This window comes from Chironomus tepperi, unplaced genomic scaffold (genome assembly GCF_022539635.2).
Source record: "Chironomus tepperi strain 1889 unplaced genomic scaffold, CSIRO-AGI_Ctep_v1 contig_354, whole genome shotgun sequence".
NCBI lineage: Eukaryota > Metazoa > Arthropoda > Insecta > Diptera > Chironomidae > Chironomus > Chironomus tepperi.
Window position 1 is genome coordinate 2,322,295 of NW_027226476.1, and position 15,919 is coordinate 2,338,213.

Sequence of the window (15,919 nt, forward strand, 5' to 3'; positions counted from 1 at the left end):
TAAAACAAAAACCAGCATTGGTTTAGCATAAAAAGATAATTTTTGGAATTTTATTTTTCTATGGTTCGAGATCACGAACTGAGCTACAGTTTCACCAGTTATTTCTTGTTGGACACTGGTTTTAAAAATCTAAAAGCTTATCAAAGTAAAAGTATAAACAAAATCCAACAAAATGATACCAAAAAGTAAATAGTTAGGCATTAGTTAAATAGTTTTCTCCAATGATGTGTTGTGTTGTATGAGAAAACTTGCAAGGAACGAAGGATTTTGTTTAAATTTATATCTTAAACACATTTTTACCATAACAAACTATACATATTTGGAAAGTATAATAAAAATACAATACGATTCAGTTAAAATCATATTAATTTAGCATAGATTTAATTAAATATTTGTCAAAAAATGGCCGTCATTTTGAAATTCAAAAAAGTAATGAAAATCTGTCGAATCCTTTTTTGCATAAATATAAAGCTAAACATAGAAATCATAAATTATGATCATTAAAAGTTATGTTAAACATGTATTAACAGAAATATTTTAACAAAAAGTGATCGTCTCTAAACTTTTGCACTTTGAGAATTTTGAAAAGTTAACGGTTATTTTTAAATGGCTTAATTATAGTACAAATGGTTTTGTTATTATGAATTACAATAAAATATGTACAAACTGGCGAAATACTTTGTGTATTTTTTATTCCAAAAATAAAATAAACTTTTCTGTAAATGTTCTTGCTTGAAAAATGAGAAGTAAATAAATTCTTTTAAAGACTGAGTCAAGAAGAATTCTTGCTCGAGCAATAAAAGTATTGGATGTGGGTGTTTTTGAAGGTATTGCCAACAAATATGCAGTCTTTATGGTTATAGGTTGATATAGCGACTGACAATAAGTTTTGAATTGACGTGATGGCAACTTAGTAACCAAGACTGTTGAAAACTAACTGCAGTTAGCTTCTAGCAACAATCATGGTCACTGGGGCAACACATCGTCGATATGAACTACATTGTCTCACATACCTAACTCTACATTATATTATAATCATCATAAACTTTAAAATCTAATCTAGTAATGTCATCCAATTGTATAACCTTGTGTATGTATCCATAAATGCAAATAAACCAATTTCCATTCACATCCAAATGAAAGTTCATTGAATCTACATTTATTGCATTACTTCTCATAATATTCTACTGAACACAAGTGTCATCAAATGGATTGAGACATGGGATGCATAATAAAAATATTTTCGATCCAAATAATTTCCCAATTGGATTGTTACATACTTATGGACAGACTATAAACTATTCGACTTATTTTATAGATCATCAAACTCAAATATGTCAAATTCTATAGTTCCTTAATATATAGACACTAAAAATATTCTTTTAATGACCAAAAATATTCATTATGAGCTCTTGCGCAAATTATGAGGATGAGAATGTGATAGAAATGTTCACGGGACAATTGACATTAATGGAATTGGATAGAAGGACAAAAGGATAGAACATTTAATAGTTGATGAGTCACAAGCATGAGGAAAAAATTAAAATTCTTTGTGGGCAATGAAACTAGAGATAGAATTAAGTAATAGAATACAATCAGGATCAACTAATGGAATAGCAATAATGATAATGGTAATGAACCATAAATGAATCTCGTTCTGTTGATAAAAAAGGCTCACAACAAAAAAAGTAAAGGAAAGGGGGGAAAATAAGAAGTAAAGTAAAAATGATTTTGACGATGGGACCTTAATCGATTAAGAAAAATCATCCGAAAGCTTTCTTCAATCAGCTGTGAATAAATGAGATGAGAAAAAAGTTTTCGGATCTTGACATACAAAGACACCGTATGCAATGAATGAGTATGATGAAAATAATATATAGAGTGGATATGATACGGGGATTGCATGTCAAATAAAAGAATAAAAATTCTCTCTTTTTTATCATCGAAATGAGAGGAAAAAAAAGATCAAAAAAACATTTTTATGATAGCATTTACCTTTCGAATGAATCTTATTGCTGCCTTGTGTTGATTTGTCAGTTGAACACAGTGAGGCTCTTCGTCTTCATCTATTCAGTTGATATGGATATGCAATCATGTTCAACAAGCGTGATGTGAAAAAAGAGAGAAAAGAAGAGATAAAAAACGATAAATCAATAAAAAATGTTCTCAAAATACATTTTAATATTTTTAGTGTATTCAAGGGGGTTGAATAACTCGGATGAAGGAACCGCTGGCTTTAAATTACAAAGATTTTGAATGGAAATCCGGATGAAAATTTATGTTTTATTGCCAATTATAGCTTTTTATCAGTCATGGTTGTTGTCCATCTATGCTTCAATAGTGCCTAGTCAAAGGTACACGATTAATCATTCGACCAAGATTGCCGTAGACAGTTGGACAATTTACAATAGTGCTCCGCGTCCTACAGGTTGACCACCACTGCTATAGACATAACTCATGTTAAATAAGAATCGAATTCTTTGTCGAGTTGAGTTGAATTTTCCATACAAAAAATCCTAGACGACTCCGAAATTCGATTTAAATTCCTAAGTTCAATTAATGTTAATTTAAATGACTTTAGTCAAAAAAGCTAGGATCAGGTCATAAGTGTCTAGATGGCAGCCATGAGATCAAACAGAACCTCTTTCATTCCGAGTTATTTCCCCCCTATCATTTGTGTATGCAAAAGGACAAATATTGACAAAATATATTAAACTCTCTGTCTCAATTCTATAAATATATCAATGTACGTATATGTTCTTGATATTCGAGCTTTTCTGCACGTTGTAGCTTGAGTGGTGCTTTCAACTTAAATTTCTTCATATATGATGCTATTTTCAACAGTCTATGCTTGATTAAATTTGAGCATGATGGTGTGTATTTATACAGAAAAATAATAACAATAATAAGGCATTGAACTTTTCAGCGAATAAAAATGTGTCTGTATTTTTTATGCTTTAATATGAAGCCACAAGCGGTTTTTGGGAAAAAAGTTAGTCATTTCAGTAAAATGTATTTTTCATGAAAAGGTGAATTAAGTATTTTGTAGCTGAAAGCTTAATTTGTGCGGTCAATTTGCAGACTTGTCAACAAACTTCATATTTGTGTATAATTTCTAGGAAGGCCATGAAAATTATTATGACGAGTTGTTTGTGTTATTGAGGTCAGTTTAGGATGATTAGACTGTATTGTGTGTTTCTCTTTGTGATGGAAGTGAGAAAAAGTTTTGAAAGTTTATCAGGCAAGAATGAAACTTTTAATGAATTGCTGGAAATTTCATGATTTTCTGCTTAAAGGTTTATGATGGATGCTTTAAGTCTGACTCTTCATGCCAGGAGACAAGACAGAGTCATCCAAGTGATCTTCAACAACCTGTCAATTCACCCCAAAACCCAATTCCAACCTAACCCGCAAATAAATTAAAAGTCCACCGCAAACTAATTCCCCATCATGCCATTTCCATTGCCTTCTTTTTACAGCAAATTAAATTTTATTCCTTTATAGACGAATAATTTAGGTTTGTCGACAAAAGATATCTGATAACGACAGAAAAGGGCATTTTCACATGGCAACTAACATGTTGCTTGCTTCCAGTACGAAAGCACTAATGTACAAAAAGTAAGGAAAAAGAGCAACAGAACGAAAAAGAAAATAAGAAGAAGAAATGAAATTCGGTAAGAAACAAAAAAAGAAGAAGAAGTGAAATAATCAGCCACGCATCTGATGGTATATTGGGGTAGGCAATGGCAAGGGAAGGAAGAAGGAAAACTCGAATCGAGAAGCAATAGAAAACCTTTCTCAATACATAAATATCCGCTTTGAGTAGAAATGAATGGTAAAAAGATTTTTCCTTTCTTTTTTGCTCTTTTTTCGTGAAAATTGGAATCGAGAAACATGCTTTAATGGAAATTCTCTTCTTTTTTATTGTAAAATATTCAAGAAAATTGCGAAAGCAATTTACAAGTAATTTATTTACTTCCAGCTAGAGTTTGAAAGCGGTCCATGTATTGTATAGAGATAAATTCAATTTAATTTTGTGTTTCCCAATTCCACGTCTATTTTTTTTTATCAACCATAGTCAATGTGCTACCTATAATTTTGGATGTCAGTTATGTGTCATACAAATTTATTCGAGCATGAATGGATGAATTGAGCTTACAAGGGAAATACTGTTTTATACATTCAGGGAGTTTCATGACAGGGAAATGGAAAGTCTCATTGGTAGATGAAGTACATGCTCGTTTGCTGAGTCTTTTGATGCCAATCCTACAAACATGCAATTACAATTTTGCTTGCCGTAGTTTGTGTATTAAATGCGGAATTCCTTTCAATTTAAATGCACATCCTTGAAGCACTTCACAGTTTACATATCATGTAAGGAGCTTGAGAAGGAATAATTTAGTGATTTGCATTAAATTTAACGCTCGTCATGATGCGACCTTTGCATTTTATTGCAGGATTATCATGTGCTTAAAATGTTAGTTTATGGAAATAATGGATGGTATCTTGAGGAATTTAAGGAAGACTGATATTGACTGTGATTTATTCGCATTTACTATACCTTGACTTTTTTGAAAATCGATGCACTTTTAAGTACATCCTAACCTTCACAAGAGTTCCAAAAATATATTCCATCCAAACCAGATCTCAACAAATAACTCTAGTATAAGATGGAAAAATTGTCGATTCCTTAAATCCCTTAAAAAGGTCTATCCTAATTCCATAATAAATATTTCACTTCATTTCCCATCGTATCATGACGGTGAAATCAGTTTTAAGGATATTAAGTTACCTTGATGTAAAATAAGAAGCTTTAATGTAGAAAAGAAAAATTCGATTTTATTTCGCACATATTTCTCACTTAGTGTACGTACGGAAGGAAAGCAGGTATCTGTACAATTAGACGGTGAATCCGGAAGATGTCCATAAAACAAAGTTTGAGAGTTCATTAGCACATTTATTGAATTTTTGATTAAGACATTCCGTACCGTCAATTATGGAGTTTGGGAAATGGCGGAAAGATGAAGGACCATGTAATGATAATAATGAATAAATGAAATTCCGTTCGTGTGCCTTAAATCATTAAAGGTATGTAGTGGTGAAGGAAAATACATGAAAAGATAAAGGTGAACATAGCAGATGTCAGAGGCAAGTGCTGTAAGAATTTATATCTTTATTCTTAAACCACAGACATTTGTTCTCAATAATATCTTCATCTATTGCCTTTAACCGTGCCAATCTGTGCATGATCATTAAACAAGACTGACCGTCTTTAACTTTGTATACTGTATTATTATTATTATTTACATAACTTTGCTGTTCTGTGCAGAAAAAAATTTATGGAAGCGAAATGATAAAATTACTTTTCAGGCAGTCATCCACATAGCTTGAAAGACGACGAGCAACAAAAAATAAGTTATGGAATTAAAAAAAAGAAAGACAAATCTTGATAAAGTTCATTACTATTACTATTCATTCTACTAGTGAATTTCTTGTTGCCTGACTCTACACTTCTATGTCCATGTCGTGGTGAAAGTGAAAGAATGGCACTTATAAAGCTGAACCTACGATTCTCTATTGTCATGGTCGTCAAACTACAATTTTTTGATGTTAGCTTTACATTTGTACTCTTAAATTCATTCGCCTGCGTCTTTTGAGACATTCGAGCTCCATCACTTGAGTTGGCTAAATGTGCTTCATGTACCGAAAATATTTTATTGTTTTGTATTATTTGTTTCATTTTTGAATAACAAAAAGGTGACCAATTGAGAATTTCAATTTACGTATTCAGTGTTTACACAAAAAGTAAAAAATTTGGATTTTTTTGTTTTCAGATCCGAAACAGAAATAAATTGTAATTTTGGAAAGAGAAACATTGAGAATGGAAAAAGGAGGTAAATAAAAAAGTAGAATTTTTTACGTGCAAAGGAAGAAGAAAGAGAAAAGAAAAAAAGAAAAAAATAAACATAAAAGTAAGAAGGAACAATTTGTTTTGTTTTGGGAATTTCACAGAGTTGGAAAGTTTCCTGAGGGCTTTAAAAGTCATTATTTATACACTGGGAACTTTATTTTTTGTCACTCGATGACAAATTGTGTATTATTCCTGATTGTATGGCATTTCGAAGTAGTTTACTAGTTGTGGAAATGCTTTCCAGAAGTATTTTGTAGAAGTCGATTCAAATTTCATATGGAGTCAAGTCGACTTTTCCATACAAATTACGAGTCGACTTCGAGCTATGAAGACAGATTTGAATCAGAATGGCTTAGAGTCCTTCCACTTTGATGATGGATTTTTATGAAGGTTTCATAAGATGTAGTGTATCAGGTGCATCTACAGAAGGTTATGAATCACAATCGATTTGTATGACAAACTTTAAAAGGATATTCAGGAGAAGGGCGCCACTAGTAAATAAGATAGAATTGGCGGAGCCTTCATCATTTGTGTCGCTCAGATTTTGATGACGTAGCTTGTCCCGAAACATACAAATCTGGATTAATTGTGCTTAAAACAGACTAGTTCTAATTTATTATCCCTAACAAGCAAAGGGCATACTTTTATGATACAGAAAGACCATACTACGATACCTAAAAGCGGTCTCTTTGCCTGTTAGGGTAAATCTAATACAAACATCAATAAAATATGTATTGGATCTATCCATCGTGTGAAATGGCATCAGTGGCCTAAATGGTAGAGCCTTGGTCTAAAACTCAATAATGTCTAATACGAAGCTCTTTTTCCATTTCCAACTCTGTGAAAAGTGCTAGAAGAAATAAAACGTAAAATTATCCTAAGTATCTATGTATACAGTATGCATAAGTGAAATTTTTGTAATGTTCTATGTTCCATGAAGTTTATGCTAACGAATCAATTGATATCAAGTGTTAATAAACCTCAATGGAATCAAAATCAAGTCTTCTCATCCCACATACTTTTTTATTTTATTCAATCTTTCGTGCTCTTGACTTTGTAAAAAAAAAATTCTTTTGTGTCGTTTTTTTTTCATCTCTTTTCAATGATCATTACTTTATATCAAATTAGATGAATAGAAAGGAATGATAATAACATTGTCGGTTACGTGTTCGTTGTCACTCAACTCCTTTAGACAAAAGAACTTACACAGAAAAAAAAGGACTAAGTTTGTAAGCACTCTTACGTGATACTTACCATCGGAATTCTTTTTAGCGAGGGCCGTCTCGGCAACAGAATCTTCTGAGAGACTCGCGTTCATTGGCTTCCCATTATTGGTCACATCTGTGAATGGAGAATGAATGTTGGATAAATTGAATAATGTGATTCACTCCCTATGAAATCATTGTGTTGGATTATTATGTCAGCATGCGATGGGTACCGTTTACATATGACGTCCAGCACTTACTCTCTAGCAGGTCTCCATGCGATTGAGACCCAAAATTAATAGACGTCATATGTGGACGACCCCATAATGTACAATATAAATATTTGCGTTAATGGATCACATACCGAGATTCTCAGATGAATTATTGATTTCATTCATTGTCCTTGGACAATTTCGACCGCGCTGACTACCACCAGCAGGCTTCAATTGATTACCCGGCGAATGTAATGACTGACTTTTATGACGACGAATTGTTGGAAGTCTCGCCACAAAAGATGCATTGTGCTTGAAGCTCGATGATGCTCGCCTAATAAGCGATTTTGAAGTAAATCCATTGCTTTATTATTTTATCATATCAAAATCATATTTTTTTTTGTTCATTTATGCACATTTAATGTTAATTTTTAGACAATGAATGCAATGAATAATTTATATATATTTTTATATGATGAATATGAAAGTGTTGGATATATATTTTCATATATTTTTCATTGTCCATTTTTTGTGTAGTCAATATATATATATATTTGGATATAATATGGATTATGAATGTGCATATTTGAATGTTTATTTGTAATATTTATGAGTATATTCAGAACACGTAAATAATTTACACAAAAAATTTAAAAAAATCAAAAATTAGCATTAAATGATATTTTTTTTACGCATTAACAATCAATTTAAAAAAACATTAACAAGTTCATATTCAAAATATTTTTTTCAATTAAAAAAGTCCAAATTAAAATTAAAAAATTTTCATTCATTCAATCGAGCGAGCACAAAAACAAAGATATGATATGGTTGTTGTCGATGTCATTCAGATAGTCAGTGTGTTTTGTTTGTGTGGATTTATGCAAAATGATTAACATATAATAATGTTACAGGACAGGGTAAACATATAAGAGAGAGAAAAAACATGTAAAAAGCAAAAATACTAAATTAATAAAGATTCTTTGTTAAACATAACATATAGGATATAAAAATTAATTAATTTAAAATATGTTTATCCAGGATATTTAAGTTACCAACATAAGGTCATTAACTTTTGATGAATTTTGTAGAATTCCTTTTAGAACTTTGGATTATTTTATGTAATAAAGAAAGTGGCATTAATGAAAAAGGGGGAATCTTAATTGCGAGCTTAGTCCTCGATGTTAAGTCTGAATATAATGATAATAACGGGTTTAGAATTCTTAAGAAAACATTAACTACAGGAAGTAGGAAGGGATAATGGATGATAAAACAGATATGAAGAAGAACACTAACTTTAATTAACATTGAAACAAAGTTTTGCAGCTGTTGTTCGATGATTGACAGCTAATGCTGCCTGTGATTCAAATTATAGATTCAACTTTAAAAACACTTTAAGAAAATATTGAACAAGAAGATTTTTTAAGAAAAATTCAATTAATTACAATTCTACAAATTACTTATTATGGATTTTGCCGATATGTTTGATTAAATTTTGCACTTACAGGTAACCTCTATATCCTGAATGATAAACATTCCTAAAAGTTTTTTTTTTGTTGAATAAAAGATAGAAATTCATTGAAAAATTAAAATAAAATAGATAAATTAAGATTGCAAGATTAAAATTAGAAAAGCACGGAAAAATTGTAAAATTAAGTTAAGAGGGTCGTTCATAAATGACATAAAATTGATTGATCTAGGCTGTAACAAACAATGAGCTTAAAATTTGAGCAATAATCAAACTCAGATCAAGATTTTTTTAGCTCGAAGTCGAATTAAATTTTGTAGATTCGAGTCGACTCGATTTCATACAAAATTCAAGTCGATGTCGAGCTCTGGCACTTTGATTCAACATTGTGTGATTTATGAACGACCCAAAATAAAAAAAAACATAATTTTGGGGACAAATCACAACGATGTATGATGAAACATTGAATAAACCCATTTTAACGATAAGAGAGTCCTCGATTTCCATGATTCGACTTGAATACGATTTTCACGATACTAAGCCAAAATGTACTCTGAGAATGACTTAGTCATTTTCCAAAAAATATTCAGATCGAGGACCCCTCAGTCAACATTTTCACTTGCCATATTTCTGCAGGTATTTCTATTTTGCTCTTAAATATTGGAATCTAGAATCTCAAAGAAAACATTTAACTGATATTAATCCCCTTTAGCATTATCATCTAATATTAAAGAACTCAGACTTTGTAGCAAAAATATGACAAGGACTCAAGACAAATCACAAAACATTCCCATAGAAAATAATCAAAACATAAAAATGCTGTTTTATATCAGACATAGAATATTTATGGATGTTGTGGTAACATCTGCAATATTTTAAACAACTAAAAATGCAGTCTACACCACAAAAATTCCCACAATATTCTAAATCTGATATGTTATGTCTGTATTTCAATTATTCGTTCAATGAAAGACTTTTACGATACATAAATGACTGACTGCATGATTCATTTAAAAAATAAATCTAGTAAAAAACATTCACAATAAAGAATTTGAAAAAGCTTTTTAAACAAAAGTAAAATGTTTTTTGTATAATAAAAGCTCATTTGTGTAACTTAACAAAGCATTAAAACATGTGTATAAACTTTTTTCATTTCAATGTGTATATAATAAGCAATAGCAAATCATCTACAAAGCACGTATGTTATGTAAATAATCGACTCTCTATTAATTTTTTTTCTGGGTCCTTTTCATATTTAAAAAGCAGTAACATAAATAAAATATTATTCACATTTCTAGTATAAAATACGTCAAAATTGATTTTTGTTTTGCGTTGTTCGTATTGTCTATGCCATATGGTACATAGGTATCATGTAAGTATTACACAATTTTATTCGATACCATAAGCCTTTGTAAGCAATTTTGAGTTTCATTTCAAAAATGATTTTTATAGAATTTTGTTTGCGGATTGTTTAATACAAAGTATTAAGGTAGAATATAATAAGGTATAGATATATTTTAAATTAGCTGTAATGTTTCTAAAAACATATCCAAGTGATCAAAAAAGTAAAGAAATTTTGAGAATAAAGGCAAAAAGTTTCGTTTAATCAAGCGGCAAAAGTACTTCAAAAAGTTTTGAATTAAAGTTTAAAAATTTCAAATTTTAAAATTTAAAGATTGAAAACAAATTTTAAAATTTAAAAAAATTCTAATATTTTCAAACCCTAAAAGAATTCAAAATTCAAAAGTTAAATTTTGAAAATTTAAAATGCAAATTTCGAAAATTTGTAATGAAAAATTTAAAAATTTGAAATGAAGATTTTAAAAGTTTGAATTGAAGATTTTAAGAGTTTGAAACTTTCGAAATGATTTTTCAAATTTCTTTTTTTTTTGTTAAATTTAAACTTTTTCTTCAAAATTTCAATCCTTTAAAAATTTGAAATTTCTTCAACTTTTAAAAAAAATTAATTAAACTTTTTGAAGCACTTTTCACCTCTTGATTTATTTCCAATATATCTAGACAAAAAAGAGAAAGCAATAACATCGAATCAAAACATCCTAATTATTTTAAATGACTCTATAAAAATCTAACAATTAGAATTGAAAGTAGGATGAGGTGGGATTGGAATAATTGGGGTCAAATGACAGATGTAAGTGTATCCGTTGTAAATTAGAAGCATTATTATTATATAGCATTAAAAAATGTAATAACAAAAAGGAGATAAAAAGGTTTGGGAGATAAAAAAATTATCTAAAGGTCAAAAAACAACATTCAAAATTGATATTCAAAAAGCGCTATTGGCTTGGAATGTTCCTCAATAAGGACGGATAAATATGCAAATTGGTTAGTATCCATCAAATTTGATATCAAGCTTTTTATTTGTGTGAGTATGCGTGTATGTGTATACTGTTTGTTTTATGTATTGTTGCTGGATTACCGTTACATGGATGTGCGATACATACATGAAAATATTTTTTTTCCATTAAATCGAAACGTTCACATTGTTATGCTCATCGAACATATGGAGCACGAGGAAAAATTTCTTTAATTTCGATAGTATCGTGAAAGTTCATGATCTTTATCATTTTGATATTGTGACAGAGTTGGAATTTTGATAAGATTTTGTGGATTATTTGACTATTTGAACTTATTGCTTGGTAGCAGAGACTCGATGATGCATTATCAATTGACATCAACAAACTAGGCTCCAAGTTCCTTACATCTATCCCCAAAAGCCTAACAAATTTTGAAATTTCCTTCATTATTCCAATCGAAATCAACAAAACATCCAACTCTGATCCACAAATTCAATTTCAAATGAATTCCAATCAGTCTTCGTCGAATCAATATTATGCTACATCCATACATTATACTGGATTAAACTTTATCATTTTTTTGTATTGAGTATAAATCGATGAGATTAATTTGATTAACAAATATTTTCGATATAAATTCACTTTAAAATCCAATGAGATTAAGTTCAATTGGCATAAATTTACTAACTTATTGATTTTTCCAGATAGTTGCTGTATTGCGAAATTTACTTTATGGGCAATATAATTTGAAAATTGGGTGCGCTTGGTGAGTATATGGGGGATTTAGATGTGAAATATGTTTTGCAGACGAGATATGAGTTCGGGATATCCAGTGGAATAAAATGATATGCGACTATTGAAGTACGGTATCCTGAATTTTAAAGAATAGATAATCACGTAAAGGTCATGAACCAGTTCTTAACATGCATATAGCTAAATGGTATTCAATGCTATATAAAAGGACATCTCGAACTGAGCCACCCTGTGGATAAATAGTTATTAAGTTAAATTCCAAGCAACAGATTTAGATTAAACAGTTCCGTTTTGCATTAAAGTTGCAATATCCTGTGAATATCCAAGAACATCTTAGAAAAACTAGCTTTTAAGGCCACTCAACAAATAAATTCCAGAAGTTTACTGTGTTTTTGTTCAGTCTAATTGAATTAATTTATTTTCTATTTTATTGTCCAATGGCATTTCCATTTTATACGAGAAACTTGACAAAGGATATGGAATATTATTCAATGCCAAGTGAATTGTTAAGAAGCTTGAAGTTGAAGTTAAACAATTGCAATTCGTAGCATGAACATTTCTTTATCAATCTAATTTAAAAATTGAAAGAGTTCCAAATGGAATTTGAAATATATTAGATATGAAAAATCAATAAAGTAAAGACATGCATGAAAAAGCTGATAAGAAGCTTTCATTGTCATAATGTTCATAAGTTCAAGGATAGCTAAAGACTCAATTAAAGTAATTGATTTCACCCATAAGACCCATCATATATACTTTTTTTCATTTCCGTTTCTATCTGCAGTTCTCAAAGACATATTTTCATGGTTCAAATGACTCAACGTCACGTGAAGTTTTATATTAATGACACAATGATGCTGTAATGATTGTATGATGTGTTGTTATTATATCTTAACATAAAGCTCTTAACGGGAGCAATACATAATGTTATGGCTGAGTATATGCTTTTTAATGGCATTTAATAGATGTTAGATATTTCCACAGCATATTGTAATAATTTTTATGTTTTTTGGTAAAATTCCAAGAATAAAAAAATTATTGAGTTTATGAAAAGTAAGGCTTTGCATACCCCCAAGAGGGGATACTTTTAAAAAAAAAAAAAAAAAAAAACTTTATAGCATACAAAATGAAGTCAATTCCTTTTAAATATGAAAACAGTCTGTTGCATAAAACATTCATAAGCTCTCTCTCTATGGATATATATAAGTAAGTAAAATATTTATGTTTTAAACATAATGCACGGATTTTTTTTTGTTTTTGTTCCTGATTTGATTATTTGTATCTTTTTTCAAGTCCTTAAATCTTTATTTTTTTGATGAGATGATGCTATGTTGGCGAAAGACTACAGATGGAGAAAGCAGATGAAAAGCTTCAAAATTCTATATTCTAAATCCCATAAAACTTATGGCATAAAAATGATCAAAAAAGAAGGAAATAAAGCATTCTAATATTTTTTTTTTTTCATTCATCATGAAGTTATGACGATCCCCAACAGCATGGAAATAAATATTTTGTATGACGAGATTAGCTATGTATCATGAGAAGTAGGGAATGTGATTTAGGGTTATGAACAGAATGATGCCAACCAAATTCCAAAACCTGTTACTAATGACAGAAGTTAATCTTTAATGGAACCAAACAGAATCATGTCAAACCCAAAATGGACAGAATGAATATCCAGTCACCAAACTTTTAACCAAAATGAAAATAATTACCCAAATTATTGTCAGCCAAACCAATTTTATTTTTCTTGAGTTTTAAAGACATTAAAGGCATAGGATTCACATGTCTCTGAAAAAACAACCTGTCCTATAAATGGTTCATATGTTCACATCACCAAATGTATGAATATATCACATGAGAATAAAAGATTTGTCAAAAATAAGGAAATTTTTAAAGCAGAACTTGTTGATATTTTGACAAATGAAAAATTCATATTTTGGCTTACCCGTAGTGGGACTTTAAGTTTGATATTTTGAAAATTTTCTGCGATCTTCGTCTGAAACTGTAATTAAATATTTATTAAGTTTGGATAATGTTATTGGGTTTCAATGAACGGATGTGGTATGGCATTTAAGGAACAATATACAGAAAGATTATTTATGATACGATCTTGACCGTAAATCAAGTTCAATATTTTGTTTACTATAGTTTTCAGAGTTGTCAGATTAGTGTCTTTGGAAATGTATCTGGCTCTATCATCAAAGCTACCCTTTGATAGAAAGGACGGCTTTCCTTGAAGGATGCTGTCGACAAAAACAGTATTGCATTTGGTATTGGTAATTGGCAGACGGAAGAAAGCAATTGAGATAGCTCTAGATATCATTCGAGGGAGGCCATCGATCATACGGCCAGTGAAGTAAGTTGCCAACCCACAGATAGTAAATCGATAAGTGACAACTCTGATAATTTCTTTATAAATACGACGAAGTCAACCACCGAAGATAAACAATTTATGCTGTTGAGGCTTTATTGTTGCTTTTTATTCCATTCTCCCCAAAATAAATTTAGATTTTTTTTGCATCATTTCAGAAATCCAAAAGAAAAAAACTTCAAACATTCTAAGATATAAAAAAAACGCAGCAAACAAGAAAACCAAAAAATAATAACAAAATCATTGCGCAAAGAGAACTTACATAGCAGCAGACACCGGCGTTATTTTATCAGGAGGTTCCAATTTTGATCTTTATGTTGCGGTCGATATTTTATTTATGAATATATTTATTCGTGTATAATTCGCATGATGGAGCGGATATTGAACATTATTTTTTTTGTAGAATGTGATTTAAAATTTTTATGCAAATTCGAGTGATTTAATGAATTAGAAAATTGTTTAATACACGACAAATTTATCGATTTTTTAAAATAGAGCAATTAAAATTAGCAGGAGCAGATAAAAATGAAAAGAGAGAAAAGAAAGAAATAAAAAATTGAAGCTTTTTTCATTATTTTTTTTTTCTTCACAGGATTATTTCATAATTGTCACTGATACAACGTAAAGTAATAAAAAGAAATCAAAAAGTTAATAAAAATTAAAAATTATAAAAAAAAATCTTCAGAGGATCATGTCTTGTGCAGTAATTGAAAAATGTGCGAGAGGAACTTTCCGGTTTATTGAAAGCTTATCTTTGAAAGCTCATTAGGCATCTCATAGAATCATTAAAGCCTTTATTTAGTAAGTATAAGCATAAAATTCTCTTAATAAATAAGCGAGTGAGAGAAGAAATTTATGGCATAGCCACAGACTTTTCATTAGCATTAATTGAGCTTTTTATTACTCCTTAAATTTTCCTCTCTTTTTTTTCATTAAATTGCGTAAGTGTAAATTTGTATGTCAATTTTGTGTTTTTTTTAGTCATAAAAAGTAGCTGTTTTTGTTGGTGCACATAAGTAAAACTTGTGTTTTGTGAGATATATAACCAAGGAAGTAGTAATTAAAGAGAGTCTTATTTGACGTAGATGAGCGAGGAAAAACAAAAAGTAAATAAACATTAAAGGAAAAAAGAAGAGAAAAAAAGATTAAAAAGAAAATCGAGGAAAAAAAGTTTCTTAAATAAATGAAAATAGAGAAAAATCTTCCGTGATTACATGCGGAAGGGAAAAACGAGGTGTTCAGGGATGAAAACTCTTTAAAGTCGTGAAAATTGATATTTTATTGGAATCAAGATTTTAAAAGTTTGTTTGATGTTCAATATTGAATTGAAAATTTCACAAATTGGAAATATATCCTGAATTGATAGATTTTAACTTGTTGAATGTATCCTTCTAAGAACGACAAATGACATTACGACGACATTATAACCCAAACTAAGATAAATTCACAAAAATCACAAATTTTAAAATGAATTTTAGAAGAAATCCAAAACTTTGCAAATTGTAGAAATCAGACTCTATTTGAGACATACTAAGCCACAACATTGATGTTGTACATCAAAACTGTAAATCTTTCAAATTTCTTACATCAAAAAGAAAATCGAATTATTTCATTGAGATTTCAAACATTTTCGTTTGAATCATTACGAAAATCTCGTTGATATCTAGTCGAGTTTCCATCCACA

General features: G+C 29.8%; 1 protein-coding gene across 24 annotated transcripts in view; it reads right to left on the bottom strand.

The window, feature by feature from the left end:
* The window catches only part of KCNQ (KCNQ potassium channel), a 148,880-nt gene that overhangs the window by 35,893 nt on the left and 97,068 nt on the right, over positions 1-15,919 (bottom strand). For 19 of the 24 annotated variants that reach the window (XM_070645665.1, XM_070645666.1, XM_070645688.1 and 16 more), the window contains 4 exons: positions 14,498-14,545; positions 7,481-7,662; positions 7,166-7,252; positions 1,996-2,066 (listed from right to left, as the gene is read on the bottom strand). In XM_070645665.1, the coding sequence (XP_070501766.1) occupies positions 1,996-2,066; positions 7,166-7,252; positions 7,481-7,662; positions 14,498-14,545 (388 nt within the window). Of the gene's footprint in view, positions 1-1,995; positions 2,067-7,165; positions 7,253-7,480; positions 7,693-13,809; positions 13,867-14,497; positions 14,546-15,919 lie in introns of all 24 variants that reach the window. The other 5 variants (XM_070645668.1, XM_070645672.1, XM_070645673.1 and 2 more) reach the window with 3 other exon arrangements.